Raw genomic sequence first — 24,816 nt, 5'->3', positions numbered from 1 at the left:
TTTTCTCTCGTGATTGGTCTTCTTCTACTTGCCAGAGCTACTAGGATTTTCCCACAGCTTGTTCTTTCCTCCCACCAGTCTTTCGGTGAAGCCACACAAGGGCTTTCTACTTGTTGCAGGTTGGGCTGAACCCAGAGTGTTTCCCAGGCTGTAACTTTCCAGTCTCTACCATCGGGGACACCTCAGTGGCTCACTGGCTGGCACTCAGAGCAGGAGCACTCTGTTCTGCCCTCTTTAAGGTTAACTGGCACATTTTTCAGCTTTAGAAGCTTAGACAGCACAAAAGTTGAAGCTCCTTCCCCACCTCCAAGGTTCAGCTAGAGCACACGGTGAGCAGAAGATGAGAACAGGTAGCAGGTCAAGGCTTTTGTTCGCTTTCTGCTGTCACGCTGGGACAGAAGAGATCAGCTCTGTGACTGATGCATCCGCTCCAGTTGTGGGGGAACACTCATCTTAGTTCATACATAGCTGGAGGATTTTCCGAATACCTGCACAGACTGGACCTGTCTAAACTTGCTGTTCAATCATCCGAGAGGTACCTCGGGGTAACCGCGCTATCAGCCCCTGCATCAGGAGCGTGAACTGCCCACAGATACACCCGTCTGTACACAAACTCCTGCCGCATCCTGGAGTACAGCTAAACTGCAGCTCACAGGAGAGCTACTGAACTGGATTAAGGCCCTGCTCCATGGCATACACTTTGGCTTAAGAGGCTCCTATTATGCGCCCAACAGCGGTGTTTCAACAAGCAGTGTGTTTGAAAGACTGATGTGAAGGACTCAGAGGAGAGTTAATGGGGAGGGACAATCAAGATATGACCAGGTTGGAAGCCCTTCACAAGGAGAGGGGCTGGGGTGAGGACGCCAGCTTTACGCTTTTGTGAAATTAAAGCCCTTGTGTTTGTGATAAACTCCTCTATATAACAAAGAATGATGTTGCAACATCGGATGTTGACTTCACTGCACACTGAAGCAGAAGTTAGACTGATTGTAAAAACAATTTGATAAATCATGCTTGATGAAGGCAATACAAGGCTGACACCGGGCACTCGACTGGCCAGCAGAAATATCCACTCTCTCCCCTTACACCACTTTACACCCACATGAAACTCTCCCTAAATTCAGCATTAACAAAAGCCTTACAAAGGGTAGCACAGTCCAATAATCTGCATACATTGCACAGCGAAGCACCTCACTAACCTTAGAACGTGTTAGGACCACTTTTCCTGAATCCTAGGAAAACAATATGTGAGAAATGAAATTAATTTGGATGTGTTCCTCCGTATTTAATAAGCAGTCATATAGAGAGGAACCAAAATGCTGGCTCAGGACTCCCAAGCTTACCTTCTGGGCTTTTATTCCTTAGCAATGGAGGCATTTCCACGGCATTAAGCAGATGGCTGAAATAAGCATCTTTCCTAAATTAAGCTACATGTGGAAGCCTAGAATCTATGTAAGGTACGAAAAAGCTACAAGCAGGAGGAATGAGGGGGTGGAGATGAAGGAAGAAGGAGGAGGAAAAGACAGGGGGTGGAGAGTAACACTGGAGAGCAGCAGTGGTCCAACCCCTCAGGATCTAAAAAGCATCACAGGAGCCTCTGGATAAAGACCAGCCTCAGTAGCAAGGCTAGGAGAGAGAAAGAGGATTTCTGCTCAGGGATAAAACATGGTGAGTAGGATTTTTGTGATCTGCCTTATTGTTTGCTCTGGTGCAATGGCATTTCCTTTGCTCTGACACAGTGACTATTATTTTGGGATGACTGCTCATTTTCAAAGCATTGGTTCTTACTTATTTTTCCATACATCTGACAAGTGCATGCCTGTCTGTATATAATGTACATCCTACTTTCATTCAAAGCAATAAATTACTGAAAACATCCAAAGCTGACAGCATTAACACTGCTGTCTGTTGCCAACAGGCTGCCAGCCAGGGCAAGTAAAAATGCCCTGTTTCCTTCACAGGTACACAGTGCAAATTTCTGCTCAGCTGCCATCTCCCAGCAATAGAGTGATGATTCGATAGCTCCCTGTGCAGGAGTTTATGCTGCCCTTTTACATGGTGTAATTGGAACATTTTGAGCAGTTACATTTCTTTCAGCCTCAGGTACAGAAGAAAACTGAGTGAGGGGTGCAGAGGTTTTGTCAGAGAAGGAGCCTCCTTTTGTCATAGTCTCAGCCTCTTGCTGCCCTGCCGCACATCCCACGCGGGGCTGGGTGACACCGTGGGTGCCCTACGCGAGGCTGGGGGACACTGTGGGTGCTTCTGTTCCCACAGGGGTCCCTCCTGTCGGCACACAGCAGGAGAGTATACTGGGAGTAGAAACGTGGTTAATTTTACTATGAAAAATCCTGAGCTCCACGGAACAGCTGGCAGGGCTCAAAGGAAGGTTCAGGCTTCCCTATAGCACATCGCTAATAAGATTAAGCATTTAACTACACATCCTTCTAGTATTCTGCTGTGGAGTATAAGATTTTACTTTGTGTGCTCATTGGAAATGAGGTTGAAGAAAAACACACCGATGTGCTTTTTGCTGGTTCTTCATAAGAAAGCCATTGCCTGACCTAAATGTATATGCAAATAATTAGACATCCTGGGTTACCCAAGAGAGACAAATGATTAAGGGGAATGATAAGATAGAGCCCCTAACGATGATGAGGAGTACTAACAAGAGGCGTGATCTCAATGCAGGTTTGTGTGTCACACAGGCGTCTTTAAAAATAAACATTCTTCTGTTTCCTGAATCATGCCTGTCCCTGATTACATCCTCCATCCTTTCTAGCCTGTTCTTTTCTGTCTTTTAATGGAGATGAGATACTAGCAGGGTAATCAGTTTAGGTGAGGAGATGAGCCCTGCTTTAAAATCCTCTTTCATTTTCACCATAAGAACTGTTGTGTTTATTTGCTTACTAGAAACAGTGTGACTATAACTGCAGACAGGATATCACTACCCTCTAGTAAGGAAGCATTTTATTGCTTTGTAATTAAAAATCAAATTAAGGGAATATATGGAATATATTATCATGATTATTAGTAAGTATTTCCATTATTAACTTTTATCTTCTGAGATAGAGAGTCAAGGCTTTTGACTGTAAATAAAGTCTTATTCCAAAAATACTCCCCCCCTCCCACTTTTCTGGGAGCACCAGCTGTTCTTTCTGCATTGCTAATTGATTAGATCCTAAGCATTAAAATTTAGTATTGCCCACTGACTTTAAAAGTAGCTGTGGCTCTCACCACCTCATGCTTGCTTGTTTTTGCATTTTAGGGCTTCCAGCTGGCACCCAGCAAAAATCCTCCTGAGGTTAACTAGGCATAGCAAGGGAGAGTCTCCCAGAGCGCTCTCTTCTTTTTCCCTTTCCCATTATGCAATTTCTCAAGAAATATTTTTTTAAAATATTGCATCTTAAAGCGCATCCATTTTAAGCATAATACATGTCCAAATGCCAAAACCACAGACATGTTTTCAGGAAATTTATGCTACCATTTTTGTTTGGAAAGCAGGGGTAACATTTTCAAAGGCAACTCTGATACTCAGGATCTTAAGTCTGATTGATATGAAGCCACTTGCAGAAAAGGGATTTTGGACTCACTCCAGACTTGTATCCTAAAACATAAGAGCAATCCAAATAGAGCTTTTTTCTTCTTTTTAAGTTAAAAACCCTAAAAGAGTGTGCAATGTTTATCAAGTCTTTCATTTAATAAAAGGAAAACACTTGGAGGGAGGTTAAATTAAGAATCCAAGTGGCATGCACAATTCTGCTTAGCAAGAGGCAGCAAACTACCATTTCCACAACCTGCCAATTTTAAGAATGAACTAAAGGTGAAGAAGCAGAAAGAACACTCCTATCTCCCCTGCAAAACAACTACTATATTCTGAATTTTGCTTATTTCTGTCTCCGAGAGAGACACTTATGTATAAATTACCCATCAAAGAAGCAAGTAAGAGTGTCCAAGCCAGACAGCTGACAAGATTTGGGAATAAATGAACCTTAGTTGTATTTTTTCCTACTTAAGCAAAAGGCATTTTGAGCCAAACTTGCCAAAGCCAGAGAGATCATCTAAATTTCCTCTTCACAATACTATTGTTCTTATCCACACAACCTCACTGAAGCAGATACTTCTACCTTCCCAGTAGGATGGTCCTGCTAGAGTTACATCCAGAAGACTGCTACTTTAGCTACTGACACATTGAAGCACAACCTATTTTACCTTTTCTTAGAAGGTAACCTAAACAAACCTTTCCGCTGTGAGATAAGCTAGTATAAGATAATAACTTTGACACCAGCCCAAAAACCAAAGCAAGTCTTCCCCTCATTCCTCCAGAGAGGGAAAACAGTGGGGAGCTCAGCCTGGCAGAAAGGTTGGGGGCCACGGGCAGAGGCAAGTGTGACCCCTCTGTCTCTGACCCCCATTACAGAGGCACTATTGGGATAATTGGGATCCTGCCTCCACTCAGCTTCCTCCTGCTTCCCGATGAACACCCAGTCCAGCTCCACTGCACCCTCTCTGTCCTCCTTGTCTGCGGACCTGGACTTAGGCAGAATTTAGGACACCTGAATCTGGCTCTTATGAGGCAGAACAGTTACCTAACTCAGTCTCCTTCAGGTCCTTGTAACCCAGGACTATGAGCAATTGCTTTGACTGTCCTAAAACCAAGGCTCAGCCCACAGGACTGTGTTTGCCTTCCCATTCTAAAACTTTTATTTACTTTTAGATGAACCACAGACACAGTAAAATGGTATTTGTGGTATTTGTCTGAGCCTGAAGAATCTCTGCATTTTATAAGCAATATTATTAAAATTTAACCCAAAACTTTATTTCCATGATAGTATAAGCCCAAAATCCGGATCTAATTGCCTGCTTAGACATTTGTGAAATCCTAAAAGTGAGCAGCTGGTATGATCAAGACAGATAAAAGTACCGATTACTGTAGATGGGAAGTCTCAGCACTGCTGCACCTAAGATAATTGTAAATTACTTTTAAACTGTAGCCCAGTATGAGATTCAAGCATGTTATCTATTTAAACATGTGTTCCACAAGTAATTTCACAGATATTAAAAAAAGAGGTCAAGTAACGTTAACAAAGAAAACACCCAGAGCCTGTTGAAACAGAACAACCTAGCCTTAGCCGACTGACTGCTCATTTCTACAGGTTTCTGTTCTTTACAGTGATTTTTAATTGCAAAATATATTTCCTTTGCAAAGGTGGAAATCAGTCCCTCATACACCCTTTATCCCTGTGGAAGAAGAGATACACTGCAAGTGAAGTTCAAGAGAATAATTAAAAAGGAGCAGAGGCAGGCAACAGTGTAGCTGAGTGCACCAGTCAAGAAATCCCAGAGATGTACCATGTTTTAAACGCCTAGAATAATTTTTCACAGAATTTTGATTAGCTTTACATAACCACTGGAGGGTAACTTTCCCTTATAGCACTTTAATCTGTCTCTAAATTCACTGGTACAGCTTCTGGAGTTGGAGATATAACTGTATCCCTGCAGAGAGGAAAAAAAGGTGTTATGGTATGGTCCATTACAACCAAGAATGCTACAAGTATTAATAGATAAAGAGAGCAGCATTGCATAAATACCTCTGTTCTGTATTTGGAAAGAAGCTCGTTGATAATTTATATCATGTGAGGATGAAGAGGAATTCATCGTATGGGAAGTTACAAAACAGCATCTGAGACAAACATTTCAAAAAATCTGCAGGCTCTGGTAGCCTGCCCTTAAGTGCCCTCAAAGAGTTGAATGAGATCTTCCCTTTCCTGGTGCTCATTTTTAATAACATTTTTAATGGGGAAGATTCCCAAAGCTGTGTCAGTGTTAAAACAGGATAAGCAGGATGAAACAATGAACTAGATACTAATTAGTCTTGCATGAATCCTGGGGGAAAATGAGAAAAAGAATATATGGGATTAAATAGAGACATTAAACAGAGTCCAAAGTTAGTGATTATATGTATAGAAGATGTTCAAACAAACAAAACAACAGCTAACTTATTTTTTTTCCTCATCAGATGAAACAGAAAAGGTAGCATAGGCTACCACCAGTGTATCTTACATGATACTACATATATCGTCAGTACAGACACTATTCAGGCCATTTGGGCTTTCATGTTAAAACTGTTCATCTAATCTATAAAAAAAAAGAACAAGCCTCAAAGTTTCTAGACCCAGTTATCAAACTAGTAGTCCATTGTGTTTCTTATCAAGGAGATACAATTCAGACCAAAGATTTCTTTATTCAAAAGACTATCTATTGACATCCTGAATTCTTAGCTTTAATGTTTCATACTTGACAATAAAACAAATCCACTGCTAAAAACCTTTTTCATGTATCTAGAGAAAAACTTCTCGAGTATGCAATTTCCTACAAAAATGACCATTGTTTAATAGCTGGAATGGGCAGAAACAGCTGCAGGACTTCAGAGAGTCCTACATAGCATTGTTGTAACGCCAGCATTCACCACGGCACAGCCCTCTAAGGAGCTTCTCAGCAGCAGGACTTCCCGCAGGGACACAGAACCTATTAATACTTCCACAATTGCAAAGGACTGAGATGTCAGACACTTTTTTTTGACATATTAATAACTGGTCTTGCATCAGCTGTTTCCAATTGTTTTCATAGCTCTGCTGGAGTTCTGCACACTGGATTTCTTCTCAATCACACCTTGCTTTTCAGAAGAGGAGTATAATCATGTCCCAGTGACCTATTTCTGAATATGCAAAACCAGTTTCCTGCAGCAGCAGTGAACTCCAGACACCTGACAGTGTAGTAAAATGTTTACAGGCTTTCATTAAGAATGCTCTGCAATACTCACACACAGCCCCAAACACAAATAAATGTGCCAACATCTCAACCATACTGACAGACACCCATCTATCACCACCCACCATGTCTTCCATAACAACCATACTCTTGATGTCGAATAGTCACAATTTACATTTACATTTTCTACCTTTTGTCACTGACCTACATTTAGTTGTAAACACTGCTAATCACCTGCCAGTTTGCAGCTCCTATGAGAAACAGGCTGTCACTGATGTGCCCGCTGGAGAAGTGCTGCAGGTGACACAACTGCCAGCTGCCAGACCCATATCTGGTGAGGTGTTGGCCAGTGCTGCTGTTCTCAGCAAGCCCTGGCAACTGGAAAGCCTCTGGAGGCTACAGACAGCTGTTATAGCGCAAGGTGGACTAAAGACTGCTGTAAGTTGTACTTTAAGAACGTACAAAGGCTAGGCGTGCTGCTGAATTTAAAATCTCCCTGGCGGTCTCCGTAGTGGGTGCAGGTCTGGGTCCGAGATTGTTCTCAAGGCAGTATTGGGGATTTTGCATTTCATCAGAGATGTTACATACAGCTTGTCAACAAGTGCTAGAGATAGCACTGTATTGTGTGTGTGTGTGTTGCAGAGCTCAGTGGCTCTAAATGGTTTTAGTTACATCTACACAATTCAAAACAAGAGAAATCATTAACTGAAGTCTCATGAACGGAAGATCCAAGCATATTCTTTCAAGAACAGGACTCGAAGGTTTTGTCCTGCTTCCCATCCAGTAAAAACCTGGTTTCTCTAACAGCTTTTAGGAAGGGCTTGCTTCTTCCCTGACCTACCTTTACGTAAGTCCATTGACTTACTCAATATTCAATAAGGCAGGAAAGGAGCAAGCGTGTCCATGAAATAACTGCTGGAAAACTGAAAGCATCATGGCTAAAACCAAATAGGCAGAGACCACAATGAGCATTGATACAGGTAATAGAGTATTTTTAGAAATAGCTAATCAATGCACAATGCAGATTCAGTGTGGCAATGCCTCAATGTACTTACACTGGTCTTTGCAAATTAGAAACGATGCTTCTGTCATAATTAACAGTGATTTTCAATGTGGCGTTTTTGACTTTTTACAATAAAAGCAGTAGTGCAGAAAATTATACTTTATACTCAGGAGGAAGCAAAAACAGTAATTCAGCTCCACAGGATAGTACCAAGGTTTATGGATTTTCTATTCACAAGTAAGGCTTATTTTAATATAAACTGAGCATCATGTGTCAGATGTTTGATCTGCTTTCTCAGGAGATTTCCCACCCTGAGCTCTTAGTCCTCTTCAAAGGCACAGATTTGTGAACTGCTGATCCCTGATGCACACACTTGCATGTTAAAGTTCCTCAGACACTGCTTTTCATTGATGCCTCTTCTACTTTCGAAATAGTACCTCTATCTTGTTAAAAGCCATCCTGCAGTCATAATTGTAAATCCAGACGCCTCCATTTCTAACAGACAAAATGTTCTCTGAGCCTCAGCTACCAAGCTCTAATGTGTACTGTCTTCTCCTTGCTGGATCTTCCAGCCATTGCCAACGTACCTCCAGTTTCACTTGATCTGTTTCTCATGCAATACCATGATTCAGTGACAGAAATTCCTGGTGACAAATAAACGCAATTGTATAATGCTGAATATCCATCCCTTTGCTCTCCAGTTTTAGAAGTGCTAGCCTCCAGCCTCACAATATTTTTATTGTGTTGTTTTCTTTACAGAAACAGATGTGAGGAAGCAGTATGGAGCTCAAGAGAGGAAAGACCTTCATTAAATCCAGTGTGCAACATGAGAAGGTGCCACCAGTGCACACAGTTCCTATCAACAAAGACGATACTGGGAAAGACAAAAAGGCAGCTCTGGAGGGAAACCACAGTGTAGCTGAAGTCCAGCTGGCATGTTTGGCCACGCACAAGAACTACAGATTTTCTACCAGGGCAGCAAGGAATGGAGCTGGTGACAATAGCCTGGAAAAATCATCTGGGTCTTCCTACAAACTTGTAAGGAAGAGTAAAACCCACGACTGTGTTAGTGAGGCAGACAAAACAGAGCAGTGCAGCCCCAGCAGGGCTTGTGAGGAAGGTTTTTCTGGAAAGAGTAAGGCGCGACTTGTCAATAGTATCAGCTTTTCGGGGATGTCCAGCTCCAGCAGTAAGAAAGAGTGTGTGGTCAGCCCCAGCCAGTCTGCGTGCAGCAGCCAGATGATCGATTACAGGAACTTTGTGCCACAGATGCCTTTTGTACCGGCTGTCGCTAAAACCATTCCCAGGAAGAGAATTTCCCTCAAGAGATCTAAGAAAGGGCTCAGAGATATATTTCATATAAAAAAAAATAAACCAGACAGCCTTCCATTCCTGGTTGAGAAGGAGAAGAATCTGTCCTCTCCAGGTTGCAAGAATGAGTTGTCCGGGCGTCTTGCAAAGTATCTTTTCAAAACTGGAGAAAGTTTTGCAGCTGATTGCTTGTCCCAAGACTGCTCAGACAGCGAACTGCAGTCTGACTCTTCCTACGACTGCTGCAACACTCTGTGTGAAGACGTCGCCTCCCTGAAGAGCTTTGACTCTCTCACTGGCTGTGGGGAAATCTTTGCTGATGAGAGCTCGGCTCACCTGGAGCTGGAGAACAGCAAAGAAGTTCTGCTGAGACGAGGCAAGCACAAAGACAGCCCTGTCATGGGCTCTTTCCAAGGGGGTGTGGAGCAGTTGGCCTCCCCTGGGCAGAATGAGACTGTTGAATTTGCAAAGTTTTGGGACAACATCAACAAATCAGTGAGGCTACATCAGAGTGCTCTGTTTGATAAGAAGTTACTGAAGATACCTGGTCCTGATGTGGAAAAGGCTGGATGCCAGGCTGCTGCATCTGTGACAGACCCCCAAGTGTCACCTGTTAAAGATGGTGGTAATTCCAAAGAGAGCTCCACAGAAACAGGAACGCCGAAAAGTGACAACCAGGAATCCACATCCACAAGCGATGAAGGCTACTATGATTCATTTTCTCCTGGACAAGATGATGAAATGAAGGAAGCTCAGACCCCTGGGGTCCCAGGTAGATTTCCAAGAGACAGCTACAGTGGAGATGCCCTTTATGAGCTTTTCTATGACCCAAATGAGGTCAAAATAAACCCAGTCCTAGACGATGACTTGTGCACATCTGAAAGCATTTCAGAACAAGCCATTGAAATCCCTTTGTCCATTTACAGCTTTCATGTTGGAGCTGAGGAGAATATGGCTTCGCAGCCAACTCTAGACATTATCAGCCAGGGTTTTTTCCACAGCACGTGGAAAGGCAAAGAATGTTTGCTAAAGCTCTGCGATACTGAGCTTTCACTGACCATGGGGATAATAAACTGGCTGCGAAAACACTCAGGGCTCATTTCCTCCCCTGAGTCTCTTCAGAGCCCTCAATCACAGCCAGAAAAATCTAATGATTCGTCGATCCCACCCAGCCCAGAACAGAAAGTGAGCACAGAATCTCAACAGGAGAAACCAAGCAAGGAAGAATCTAATACATTTAACCTCTGTGCATTGTTGGATGAAAGCGACCATGCCACTGAGGCCTCCTCAGTAAATGTTGCTGAAAGAGACCACAGCCTGGACTCTTGCCCTAACACATCTAATTTGGATTTCCAAGGAAGGGAGGGGACTTGCCACAAGAATTCATCTACAGTGCCTGGGACTGTGGAAACCACCCAAGCATCAAGTTATGCACCACAGTCACAGGCTAATGGAGATAATCTGCAGACATCTTCAACTAAGAATGAGAAGATGACAATTTCAGAAGGATGCGAGACATCTGTAGATAAAAACCCACTGCCAGAAAAGCTGAACAGAGAAAGTGGCTCCCAGAGCTCTGAAAACCCTTCGTTAGATGATAATCACGAAGTAGAATCATGTTACTCCTACAAGACTGCTGAGACCTCACTCCTGGATCCCCTGGAGAGGGAGGACAGAAATAAACCAATGTACCCCTCTCTCTCTATTTCCTGTGACAACCCGCTGCAGCCTCTGACTCTCAGACGCTTCCAGAGCTACATTAGCCCCACAGCAACGGAGAGCAGCACTAACATAGTGCAGCTCTTAGAGCGCTGTGTAACACAAGTGGCATCATTAAAAATCAGCTATGAAAATAAACACCTGGAAGACAAATGCATTGGGAATGAAGTAAACAACATCATTCGTAAGATGTCTCAGTACAAAAACAAGTTATTCTTGCAAAATGAATGTAACTGCATTGCCCCAAATCCAGAATACTCCAGTATTCCTAGCACAAACCAATACAACTATGAGACAAGTTTCCAGTCTGGCAGTCTGTATCATTTGAAGCAAAACGCGGAGCAAATTTGCTCTGAAGATCAGAGAAGCAGAGCAAAAATCCTAGGTGAGGTCACTAGAGGCAAGATAAATTTTGAATATGCCCAGCTAAACAATCAAGCGCTCTCCTATTTAAAAGACTTTACAATTGACCTCAGTCCAAGTGACTCTGCCACTGCTACAACTCTTAGCAGACCAACATTTTTACCTCTCTTTAACTCTGTCTGCTCAGACATACCTGCTACATTTCCACAAACTTCATACAGCAGCTCAGTCTCTCCCGCGGACCTGCTGCAGCTGGAGGAGGCCAAGCCGAGCAGCCCAGGGCCATGGAGCTCTGCGGAGATGTCCCACATGGGTCTGGCTGGAGGGAGCGCTCTGTCCCCAAATTCGCAGGCTGTGACCCTGGGGACAGCAGTGACAGGGAGGAACCACCAGTAACGCACTCGCGTTGAGAAGGTGAGTGGCTATGGGGTGTCTGAAATTACATGTGAAAAAGGTAACATCTGTTCCAACTTCACACTTAGGGCAGTGGAGTCTGATACACACTCAGGGCTTTTCACTTTTCCAGTTCCACTGTTCTTAACTTCCACTTCAGAGTGGTAGTTAAGAGTAATCAAAATTTAAATGACACATTTGCCCAAACCAGGGGCCACATATAGCAAATATCACATTCCCTGAGTCTTACAAGTCACATGCAAAGGTTGAAGCCCCATCTCCCATGTAGGTGCAGCAGTTTTCACACCAACTGAAGCAGGGAAAATCTTTCCTTCTCCCACTCCAGGATCTGCCACATTTGGAACAACACTATGGATATGGCTGCCTGGCCACAGGCTGCTGGCAGCACTCAGCTCAGATTCCTCACTACCAGGTCATTAAATCCTCTTACTACTTAATAACAACACAAAAATTATGCCCTGCTTCTTCCCTCTGGAGTGATAACTGGATATCAGGCAGAGCTCTCTACTGGAGTCCTGAGGCGTGAGCTGCTACAGAAGGGGTCCCAGGAGAAAGCCCGAGATCTGCAACGTTAAGTCACAGGGCAGACAGACATACCCTGTCCTGCAGTTGTATACGTACGGTGTGCCCTCAAGCACAAGGGAAAGTCCGCAATACTCTGCTGCTGCTGCCGAGTATACCAAAAGGGTGTTCTCCTAACAGGGTTGCAAGCTTCAAATCTCTCTCCAGTAGATACAGCTGGTCTCTGGCCAAACAGCGCTGTGGCAGGGCAAGAGCTGAAGACAAGGTATGCTCCACGTGCAAAGCTTGACAGGCTTCTCAAGAGAGGGATTATAGGCTCTGTGCTGCGCCTCGAGCTTTTGAAAATCCTTGACCCACACTTACATATATAGGGAGATCCAGAATTTGTTCTCTGACATAGGGTAAGAAATACCTCTGTTGTAAACCTGAAAGAGCTGCTCAAGTACACAGCCATGGTGCTGGTTCAGATTGGCCTGTCACACAAGGCTTTAGGCCAGAGCAGACGCCATCTGTACATACTGCTCTAACTATGCTAGATGATAAATCCTCTGTCCTCCAGCTGCTGAGAGGAAATCTATCCTAGAAGTTTAAACCCATGTAAGTTCTCTGTTATGTGCCCTGGCAACTCTGACAGATTGGCTGGACTCTGCCCAGCCATAGCACTCTCAGAAAGAGCCTTTGGAGGTGGTGGAAAATGGAGAGGAGGCTGCAGCAAGGGCCAGGAGAGAGAATTAAGGAACGGCTCAATATCGAATGGAGGAACCCAGAGAACACAATGCTTCTTGTTGCTCACAGCAGTGTGACTGTTTTCTGGTCATCTCTAAGGGCTTCCCAAGCAGCACAAACTAAAAAGGACAGTATTTCTCTCTGCATGAGGCAGAAACATCCTTACATTTTCAACTCTTGGGAGATTCAGCCACTTGCTTTGCGATCTTGTGACATCTTTGTGACAGTGCCCTTCCCCACTAACACGTCACCCATTGCAGGGAGGCATATTTTTCAGGGGTCTGCATTAGGTTAATGGCCAGAGACTGAGAGTCATCAATACCCTTTACTAACGCATCATCTAGTTACTACCTGTTCATCAGTGAACTGGGTCTTCCTCTAGTGAAAGAAGTGATTTTCTTTTGTTTTGTTTCCATTTTTGTTGCAAACTATCCTGCAAACAATGCTGACTAGCAAGCCACCTTCTTGTACCCCCAGATTTTTAGGCAGAACTTGCCATCCAAGCACACACCATAGTCCTTAGAACTACTTGCTTCTATTAGGTTATTTCTGAAATGAAAAATTCAGTATAGGCAAGGAAAGACTTCAAGTCATAGCTAGTATATGTAAGAAACCGGTGCTAGGCACAGATTTTTAAGGTTAGAAGAGCAGTTCAATGTATGAATTGGCCTGATATTTTTAGTTTGTTGTGAATATTAGTCTACAGGGTACTGCTAAGAATATCCCTGCCTGCGCAGGCTAGGAACGCACAAAGGGATTCTAATTTTGAGGAGTCACTTGCTTCCTGGTAGAAACAGAGAAGAGAGTCATAGCTGCTGAGACTGTCAGAAGTGGTAACAGGGGGCATTTTCTACTGCATTGTATCAAGTGGCAGCTGCTACGTGCCACCACGTGTCAGCACTGACACCCGTGGTGTTAGGAATGTGACACAGTTCATACGCTACCACCTCAGTCCCAGAAAGATGAGAATTCAAGTTTTTTCCAAAAGGGATGTGTTGATTTTTGATAGAGGCTTCTCCAACAGTAAAATGAATGGCATTTTAAAATACAGATGGGATTTGCATATTCATAAAGTGACTTTGAGGAATGGTCTCATTTTAAGGGATCATTTCACTACAGGCTTTGTTAGAAATTTATTACAGAAAAATAACTTAGACAATAATTAAAATGGCATTTAACATGGTTAAAGGAAATGTCTGTGGTGATAGATATAAACACTGCCGTGTGACTGAGTTTTCCTACCCAGTATCTTCTTACCCGCCTACATTAACAGATGGCCTACAGGTTTGCTGGAAATTTTAATTTGTTTTAAAGGTGACTCAGGATCTTCGGCTTAATCACGGGGGTGGTAGTGTAAGAGAGGCGACATATAAACATGGTGTCATCTCTGAATCCATGGAGACAAACATCATCGAGAAACACTCCTACGCTGGACATGACTGTGCAAACCCCAAGAGCTTATACACAAAGAATCCTCCAAGGTTCACTGTTTTAAAACTCCACACTCAGGTGCTGTGAGAGAAGTGACTGAGGCAGAGGTGGCTACAGAAGTTTGAGCTTGTTGACTGGATGTTTTCCAGCAGGAAACTCTTCATCCTCAACAAGGGAACGCTGTCCTAGAGCAGAGCGTTGGGTTGTCTTTTCCTGGCTGTTGAAATCTCTGGGACTGGCCAAACAGGCAGACAACACTGCATGTCATAGCCACTGGACACAGGTAGAACAAAGCACTCCCTGCAAACAACAGTGTTTCAGACCACTGAGCCACTTCCACCACATAACGTGGTTTGAACTGTGTCTTCCATTAACTGGTAGATGTGGCAGAGCAACAAAACCCACATGTGCTCCCAACGGTACGTGCTCATCTAATTCAAATGCTGAACCATCACATTATGCACCAGTTGAAGCTTTTGGATGTGTTTCAGTGATAGCACTAAAAGGAGTATGTTGCAATAAGCTTGCCCTCAGGTCAGAAAAAAATAGATAACTGTCAGTCAAAGAGGGATTGCCATAATAGATAGGGCAGCTGTACATAAAAGACAACAGTATGGCATATGTTATTGCTGTTATTGAGGAACTGAGATTCAAATGCAGATAAAATACAGCCTAGACACTGCAAAGTGACACAAGATTATGTATCTGGTCCTCACCAACCAAAGGGCTACTCACAGTCTAGGCAATTTCTGTAATGCTTTTTATTCCCTCTGGTTCAACTTCATTCCCTCTGTCTTAAATAAGGGTGCATTTCTCCAAGAGAGATATTTCCCTGTCTGACAGGCATAGGGAAGGCAGCCTGCAGTATTTGGATTTGATAAAAAGGAAAAGCAGAATGGAACCTCATCTGCATATAGGCAGTTGTCTGATATATGGTATTATTTCTCGAAATGGCCAGAGAGATGCCTTAATAGGTAAAAAATAAAGGCGGAATCCCTCTACACACAGCAGGGAAAGAGTACGGTAACACATTCAAAGCCTGGGGTAAGAAATCCATATATTTCCACGCTCCCTCCATGGCATAGCAAAGAGATCTTCTTTCGAGTCTCATATGATGTAATGTAAAAACAATAAAATGCAGAGACAGCCAGCACATTTTCTTCATTGGAAATGCCTCTGGCTCTGAAACACATACCTTTATAATGTCAGTTGCCCAGATCATCTTGCACTGAACCAGATACTGAAATCTCATCTGACAGTCCACCAGCCACACGCGCACACACGCACACGTTCCTGTTCAGACAAATGCAGCACAAAGTACAAATGTACCGTTTGTCGCATACGGTACCGCAGAAGCAAAGAGCAGGGAGACAGAGGTGACAGGCCACTGCCTCTGCTAATACATTTGAGTGTTAGTCACCATGTGCCCGGACACTTGGGCTAAATGCTAAATTAAACAATTTTCTCCTTCATTAAGCACTGTTGCTTCTGGACTTGGCTCTGTATCACTGTACTGTCTTCATGGGACTTTGTCATCAATGCTTACTCTATCCAAAATCAGAATTCTGTCAGGAGGAAGAAATGTTCTTACCAGCTTATTTGCTAGAGAAGGGTTTTTCGACACTGTTATCAGCACAGATGATATCTTAAACAGCAGATGCACTATAATGTTGTTAAATGTGTTTCATTTTAAAACCAAAGAAATTGATTTGCTGCTTTACCCGCTATTGCAGTAGGCTGGTTTCCATGGATACAGTATTACAGAGACTCTACTTTTCCCCTGTTGACAACAGTACAGAAAGCTAAATTCTCATCTTCGTTGCACCAGCATAAATTTGAAGCCAGGAGAATGATTCTCGGATTTAACCCTGAGAGCAGAAGCTGGCTCCCAGTCTCCTTCAGCCTTGAAGGTGATATTTTCAGGGAGATGGCAATGGATGGAAAAAAGAAAAGAAAAACAGTTTCTGTGGACAGCAGCATGGGCTGAGGGACAGGACATATGAAACAAACACAGTGCTTTTCTATGAGAAATGGGGAAAAGTAAAGGCAGAATGAAAAACAAAACAAACAAAACCCAACAAAACCAAAACCCCCTGCTTATTCAGAAGCTTAGTGTCTTGCCTGACACAACTGCAAAAATACAAGTCAGGTTTTGGCTATAGAAGTTTGGCTATAGAAGACCTTATAATTTTCTATATGGAATTGGGCCAAATATCAATCCATTTGTTTAAATGAAGGAATGAATCAGTTGTTACTATTCTGACAAAAACCTGCTTCACTTCTGTTTTGCTGTGGTGGCTGGGAAGGCGTAAGGGTGGGAAGAAGGGGGAAGCAAGAGACTCATATCCAGTTACAGAGCAGGCGTCTTCATTCAAACAGGAGAGAATCTGGCCCCGTCTGGAGTACAGTCGTGGAGACACTGAATGCAAAGCAGATCCTCAGCTTGGGAATGCTCTGTACAAACCTGACGGCATTTATAGTCACCAGCCAGCACGTAAAAAAGAGTAGGAAGAAGAGCCTGGTAACCTCAGCTTTTTGGACCTCAAGTGTAAAACCTCTAGTTCCTTTCCTCCCATCAGACCATGCAGAGAGGGGCAGAAGCAGAGTCCTCCAAACAGCACTGCATCCCACCCCTGCCACCGGCTGCAGCAGGTGCTTGGAAAAGGAGTGTCAGAAAGAGGAAAAATGGAGACTTTTGAAACCTGAAATAACCAACTTCCCATCTTCTGGTAACCAGCACCCTCTGAGCTAGACAGTGGCTCCTCCTGGATGTCTGGGTTTAGCGCTCCCTTTTCCAAACTTAATTAAGCGTATGAACTTCAAAGCCTTCTAATTTGTGTTTTGAACCTTTGTTTTGTTTAGTGTCTGTCTCTCAGGCATCTCTTAAAATCAACTGTCTATTGTGCCTGCACGTATCAATTTTGCTTTGTAAAACTTCAAAAACATTCCTTTTGAATTTCCTCCTTTTCTGATCTGTATTTGTACCCAAAATGGGCACTGTCCCTTTTGTGGCCTGGCAACACCTGGGAGACTACAGACACTGTTGTGATCATATATTCAGGGCAGAGGCCGTGCTTCAGTACATAAGTCTGGGTTCTTTGTGTAAAATCATAGTCCAGGGAGATAGAAAGCACAGAAATCCTCAGCACCAGCAGATTTTCTGCTTTTTTCTAAAAAAAACCCCAAACAAACCACACACACACACACATCCCCAAACCACATACACATACAAAACCACCAGAAGATTTTAAATCTGGCTAAAGTAAAAGCAAAAAATTTGACCATGACAGTGAAAGGCCTGAAGCACTGTTGTCATGAGCCAGTGCTGATGGACAGTAGCACAGGGAGCCTACACTCTTCTTCTAAGGAAATGTCCAAAATGAACACAGTTCCCCATCAGGTCTTATGGAAGGGTGCTCTGTTTTAAGAAAACTCTTCTCATCAGTTCTTCAAGAAAGGCCAGATTGTATACATTTGGTGTGGTGAGTTTCTTATGCCATTCAAATCATGGGGACTGCATCTTATTTACAACATTTGAATGTGAGAAAGATGTTTGCAGTTCTTGGACAGCAATATAGCTCAGGGTAGAGAGAAGAAAAAAAGTACTGTACGTTAGATTTTTCCTGTGGAATAAGGCATTAAATCGAAGCCTCTCTCCACATGCACTGTGGCAGACCTCTTCAGGTAAACCTTAAAAGATCTAATGGCACTTGATAGTGGCAGCCAGCGATGACAACTGCACAAATGATACCATGATATTGCAGCCAGCAAGTTTCTCTCTCCTCACAATCAGCTGTCCTCTCCTCCTTTGAGGTGATTATATCATCCAAAGGGCAACTGTCAGTTTGCAGGTCACGATACAGGGAAGATTACCGGAGATCCAAGAAAATGGAAGGTCCTCTTTGTCCTTATTTCTGATTGAATGATTCTTGTTTCACAACAGAGAGCAAGGTAGGAAAATGTAGACTGGGTTTTCAAACAAATGAAGCAAAGCCGTAATTTAAAACTGGCCCTTTGCTATCACAGACTCCTCTCCTTCCCCCCATTTCATTCTGCAAAGGAAATGTGCTGGCTCTGCAGAATCCTGACCTGCAGCATGTTGTAAAATGCACAAACTGAAAACTGAGTGCTCAGCTCAGTGTCCGATGAGAGTAGACAGGCTTGCACAGCACCCACAGCGCCGTGCCCACAAAAGCCAGTCAAGCTTTGTTTCCCTGCAACAGCAGCCACAGAACTGAGCCTTGGGTTCTGTGCTTTGGTCACATTAACAGAGGTGCAGATGGTGACTGAAGGACACAGAGATGGGAGAATCACAACCTAAGATTAGGCAGGATTGAGGATTTTTGTCCATTGCCCCCCCCAAGCCCCTTTGTTATGTTTTCCCATGTCACAACCAACACAGGGGAACGAAATCAAGCCAAGGTGGTTTCTGGGTGGTGATACTCAACCAGGGAGGTGTTTGCAGAGAAATCAATGGCAAAACAAATTCTATCTGACTTCAGTAAGGATGGAGAGGGAGCCTTATTTACAGCAGGAGCCACGAGACAAAACACTGCATCAGAAATTTTCACAGCTCCAGCTTTTCAGGAGAGATTGTGCCCTCTGTTTGCAGCTGTGCTTTTAGGAAACATTTCCTTGGGTGTTAGCCTTAATTAACCCTGGCACGGTTGCATGTCTGAAATAAGGGAAGGTTGTATTTTACACAAACATCAAATGGGGCTTTTCAGCGGCAGGAAAAACATTGAGGAAAAGGAGCAGCTCTCCCATCTGCATACTTTAAATAGAAGATGCTGTAATTTGTGGCTCTTGGAGAAATACAAGCTCAATCTCCCTTCCTTATCCACTCCGTCTTCCCGTCAACATACAAGTTGGGTTTTGCACTGGAAAAAAGCACTAAGTAGACTGTTGCTATAGCAACCAACTCCCTGGAACCTGTTTATAATTAAGATGGTGGTCTAACCACCTACAAAATACATCTTGCAAAAAGCTCAAGTTTACATCTTCCTGAGGAACAACTGAATGTTTTCAGCGGGTCTGTCTGATCAGAGCAAGGCTGGTGAGGTTAGTTTGCAAGAGTGATGAGGTATTTGGAAGTTGTTTGCTACTGAGACAGCAAAAAGATGCCAGGAACCAGCAAGGTTGCAATTTAAGGCTTTTTTTTTTGCTAGCTTTCTTAAAGCTTCAATCAATAACAAGATAGTACTTGAATTATCGCAGCTCTCAAAAGTACTCTTCAACTATAATCTAAAATTTTGGAACACCTAATGAATCATAATTAAAAATTTTAAAATGCCCTTAGGTTTTTTTCACAATTCAAAAGCTGTTTTATTTAAAAATAATGTAATAAAACTAATACATATTTTTCTGCTAGAGAAAGGTATGTTAGTTTTCCCTTTAGTGTTTAAAGGAGATGATAGCTAGCCTGATTGAGTACAAGCCTTGAAACACAAATTAAGTATGGATAAGATTCGTTTTTAAATGACATTTATTGCCAATTGCAGGCTGTATAATGCAAATGATAGAAATGTGAAGGCTTTATGTTATGAGATTTTATAGAGATAAACATATATACAGACACTTAAAAGGAAGAATTCTATTTCTCCCTTGACCTCTGATCCTTACACATTTTATATTAATAATGATAAAGATAGTGTACCTATCAGTGTATATAGAAATTGTAATGCCATTGACCCACAGTGGTTCATTCAAATAGCCATCAAACTACACAAACATTAAACGCTGGGGCAGCTTATAGTTTCCCAAGTCTCTACTGCAGCATGTTTCAAATTTACTTCATTAAAGGGCCATTTAGTCTTCCAAATATTGAAAAAATCCAAAGATGAAGCAGGCTTCTAAAGTAAGTCCAGAGACCAGGCAACTTGCATTTAAATGAATAAAATGTAGTCTAAATATTGGTTGTTTGTACTTTACTTCCATTTATCTACTTTTTGTTTGTTTTCTTGGAAAAAATGAATGTTTTTCTCTATTTTCTTGGTTATTTTACTAGCCATGTTCTAACATTGTATAGACCGGTAGTAATTTCAGAACCCCAAAATGCCAACCGCTGCTCTTTGGTGCACTTCTGAGCCTTCCAAAATTCTAGATTTCATGATCAGAAAAGGAAAGTTCTACCTTTCCAGTCACCTTCCAATAAAAGCTGCTTCTTTCTAGCTTTGTTCTGCCCCTTAGCAGTCACCATTGTCTGCCCTAACACTGTTCCCATTCTTCTGTTCCTCTCTATGCTTTAATTCTGTTTTATGGAAGCTGTATTTTTGCAGAGTCAAATCCTGTAGTTCATTTTCAGCCTAACAATCAGTAAATGCCATTAGGAATCTTGATTGATTTAAACTGATAGGATACTGCTCCTAATACCTGTGGGATTTCCTCAGAAATCAATTTCACTAATCCCCATCATATGTTTGCTCATGTGAACCACACTGCACTGAGCTGTGTTCTGTCTCCCCAGAGCAGCAGGGTAGGATTCTTCCCTGAGCGACCTGTGTCAGGAGGTGTGCTATCTTCCTTTATTTGCTAAAGAAAAAATGAAAAAGTCTATAACTGCAGTAAGTGTTATTGGACACTGTCTATTATTGGCCTAATCCTGAGTGACCTCAGCTGTATTTTGGCTTATCTACAGATGGATGATTGAACTTCCAACTTCCCACACTGTCAGACAATACTAGAAAAAAAAAACACAAAACCCTAAAAAACGCAGTTTCTCCATTTCTTTATCTAATGTTAATGTTATACCTTACAGTCTACCACAAGGAATGGAAAATGAGGCAATTCAAATGAATGTACATAAATCACCTGGCTGGATATAGACTGCAATTATGATTTTTCATCTAGCAAACATAAAAATCTTTATGCTGAAAGTCAGCAGTGAATAATAAATCATTACATTTACATTGGTTATATACTTCAAGCTTTAGAGAGAAATTCTTGCAAGGTACAATCAGTCTCCTATAGGAATGCTCTCTAAAGCTACGTACTTTACTACTGCCACCCAGAAAAGGCCTGGGGGATAAAGTCAGGAGAAAACTGTAACAGAACAGCTGGGTTCACCTGTATGGAGAGCCTAGCAACCAGCAATGAGCAATCAGCAGAGGGAAGAACACAATCCCCTGCAAGGCAGCACCCCTTGGCTCGGACAGAGTGAATGCTGAATACCAGATGGCCCTTTTGGCAGTTCAGGAAGCCACTGATATGATTCCGAAATGGAGGTGGTGGCCAGACCTCCTGCACTGAGCTACAGTGACTGTAGCTGAGCTGACACTGAGGAAGGAAGTTACAGGAATGTTGCAGCCTCTATAATCTTAAAAAGGGCAATGAAAAGTTTTATGAAGTATTGGTATCTGTGAAACCTGTGAGTGAAACATTGGCAACAACCTAAGCAGCACAATGCAGTTATCCTATAGGCACCTCTTTTGTTATACTTCTCAAGATCATGTACCTCTTTCCTGCGTATGCCCAGGACACACAGGCAGTGTGCAAGACAGTTGCTCCTCCTCAGTCCACACAACATCTGCTTCTGTGTTCCTATGAGGTACAGGTTTCTTCAAGCGCTGACAGCTCTCCATTATTTGGGCTTTCCAGTGGGCTGGGAAGACCTCGATAGTAGAAGAAACATAGATAATATGGGCTCTTGGGAGGGCACTGCAGTAGGATCGAAAGTTTTTTGCATGGAACAGCTGCCATCTGGCCTGGCCTGCTATAGCAGCTAAGAAACCCAGACAAACCCACATTCTGGGAGAGCACAACATCAGACACAGCACGTTCCCACGCACTGACGTGAGAAACCTCAGGCAGCCATGCGTGCACAGCACAGGCTACTTACTCCACAATCTGAGTAACTGCCCACGGATCATGGAGCATTAAAGGTAATTGCAAATCCACTGGTCACCCATGACTCCATACAGCGATTTGCTGAAAAGCACTGCTCCCTACAGTGCACGGGCCAGGCACCAGCCTTTCACAGCCCCTTTCACCATCTGCTTCACTGCCTAGCATGGCAGAGTTTCTTCATGCTGCGCGTCTCTGGGACAGAGTGGGCACAGACTCTGGCCCAAGAATTGCAGGGCTCACATCAGCCGAATTGTTTCATCTTTGAGGCCGCTTCTATTAATAAATGCACCGTTAGTCACTGTGATTTGTGATGGGATGCTGTATGTGCTAAAAGAATGAATGCTTCATGTAGATTCCAATTAGCTTGGAAATGTTTTCTGGTTCTTTGCCTAGAAGGACTTAGACAATGGTAGCGTTGTTAGCAACGAACTGTCACCTCCTAATGTTGTGTTACAAGAATTAGTGGGTTAGTAAACTACCACTGACCTTCTTCTATTATTTTTTTTTAATTACTCATGAAGCTCTTGAAAAATGCTATAAGAAGGACATTTTAAAACAACAGAAATTGGGACAGTATGCATTTAGGATAGATGAGTTCATTTGCAACTCTGTGGCACCAAACTATTGTTTTTTGGGAAAAAATAAAGACAGGATTCCTAAATACGTTTTATACTGGCTTCTCCATTGGTCTGTAACAAATCAGTCCACCAAAACAAGGTTCTTTTTAAAGAAAACTACCTTTTGGCGATTGTAGACCCTGAGCACTTTCCATTAGGATGTGGTGCCAAATTTTCTTACTTCTAATCATCAGATTCAACCTCTTCACAACCCCGTGCTACTGCCCTGCTTCTGCTGCATCTTTCACCTTTCTTAGCATTGATTCATTTCTGCAGGAGGGGAAGAGATGCAGGCCTGGAGATAACATTGCTAGAAGCAGTTAACTTGATCTGCCAGCCCCAGAAGAGAGGTTGCAGAGAGAACACATCCCTCTGTCTTTTCTTGCATGTTCCTTGGACCCAAAGCTGCAAGACTTCCCAGAACATCTTTTAGGAAGGGAATTCCACATCCCCTTCTGCATCCCCCGGTGCATCTGCACTCCTCTTAACTATATGTCTCTTTGCTTCAAGGCAGAGAGAGCACCTCACCCTTCACCTGGCCTGCAGGCATTGTGGTATTGTCTTGGTCCTCATTTTATTTAATCAGCTCAGGAAATCTATAGAAAATATTCTATTATCTAATAAGAACGTCATGCAGCAATCGTCCACAGAATATAAATCAATAAATGTCCCCTAACAGCAATTTATCACTCATCATATTACACAGCAATCCACTTATTGTTATAATTAAAGGCATCAAAATTTGAAGTCAGCACAATACAATGATGAATAACGGTCCAATAAAAACCATTTTATAGTGGAAAACAATTCTTAAGTCAATTAAGGACCTAGCTCTTATCAAGTTAAGTGACATGAACACTGAAAACCTTGCTTTACTATGCTTTCAGACAGAAGAGTCCTGACTTTTTCCAGGAAATAGTTACTTAGTTCCTTAGACATAAGTCTACTGTAACAAAAATATTCAAAGCAGCAAAATAAATAGAAAAAAATTCCCCTAAGTTATAAATTGGCACACAGTATACTTCTTTGTGTTTTGGGGGCATACCTGAAAAAGCCTTCTCAGTGAGAATAAAAATGTGTGGTCATCAAAACAAAAAAATCAGGAAAGTTCATTGCTGTAACTGATTTTTTTCTTCACTTCTCCGCCTGTGCAGTTCCCATACCTCGATGGCTGAGAAAAAGCGTTCAACAGTATTATAAAAAAATCTGCAACATTTCTGGGTCACACATTCATATTGGCCAATCTCCAGTTGGCAGAGCAACTCTATAGGATCTGAAACAAGAAAGCATCAGAGCAGCCTATGTCAATGAGTGAAACAGAGGAATGGAACGGTGACACAGAAATAGTGTCTTCTCCATTCAGTGCTGGGCACAGCTCAAGTGCTACTGCAGAAAGCTTAGCTGCACTTCTGCTCCCAGCTTTCCATTTACCACTGGGCTGAGTCTGCTTTTAGAGCAGGTCCAGTAACACCAGCAGTATCTCACATGTCTCCATCACTATCCGAGCAGATCTGCTTGGATTCAATCTCTGCGGCTCACTCTACCAGGCTCCTGGTAATAACAAAGATGATGTGTTTAACATTTAGTGTTAGAAAAAAACTGAGAGTGTCTGCAAAGAAGTATGTTAAACCACGGAAGGGTTTGCAGAGTATCAAACTTAACATGAGCTTTTCACCTGGCAGAAACTTTCAAGGATGGCTTATCTTCTTTAGCACTCTACAGGACTCCATAAGAGACACTAACTTCCCTTCAGCAGGAAGGGAAATCAGTTCACCTCTCAACATAAAATCTGCTCCACAGTTCATAGCCCTTGTAATCTGTTGTACCCATCACTGGCAATGCAAGCTATTCAGCCTGGCAGGAACCAAGAAGTTACGAAGCCCAAAGCAAATAATTTGGGCATTTGCCTTTTGCTTACCCCTAGGTGTTTACCAAGGCATGTTGTAGACTGACTCACTGGTTTTCCTTCCTGTTTTTCTAAGAGGTCGCTATTAAGCTAAACCCATATAGCCACACAGCCAGTTCTAAATAACAGGGTTGTAAAACTTAAAGAACTTACCAGAGTCCAGATCTACTGCTGATTTTATGTAACAAACA

The 24,816-nt window shown here is 42.7% G+C and overlaps 1 protein-coding gene across 2 annotated transcripts in view; it reads left to right on the top strand.

Moving 5' to 3' along the window:
* Positions 1–1,584: 1,584 nt before the first annotated feature.
* Positions 1,585–24,816, top strand: part of AMER3 (APC membrane recruitment protein 3) — a 37,469-nt gene continuing 14,237 nt past the window's right edge. The window contains exons 1-3 of one of the 2 annotated variants that reach the window (XM_065639977.1): positions 1,585–1,668; positions 8,531–11,578; positions 16,637–19,374. In XM_065639977.1, the coding sequence (XP_065496049.1) occupies positions 8,552–11,560 (3,009 nt within the window). In that variant the 5' untranslated portion in view covers positions 1,585–1,668; positions 8,531–8,551 and the 3' untranslated portion in view covers positions 11,561–11,578; positions 16,637–19,374. Of the gene's footprint in view, positions 1,669–8,530; positions 11,579–16,636; positions 19,375–24,816 lie in introns of those variants that run through there. The other variant, XM_065639976.1, reaches the window with a different exon arrangement.

Source organism: Caloenas nicobarica, chromosome 8 (genome assembly GCF_036013445.1).
Source record: "Caloenas nicobarica isolate bCalNic1 chromosome 8, bCalNic1.hap1, whole genome shotgun sequence".
Classification (NCBI taxonomy): domain Eukaryota; kingdom Metazoa; phylum Chordata; class Aves; order Columbiformes; family Columbidae; genus Caloenas; species Caloenas nicobarica.
Note: the sequence above shows the minus strand (reverse complement) of the source record. Positions and strands in the feature narration are given on the sequence as shown.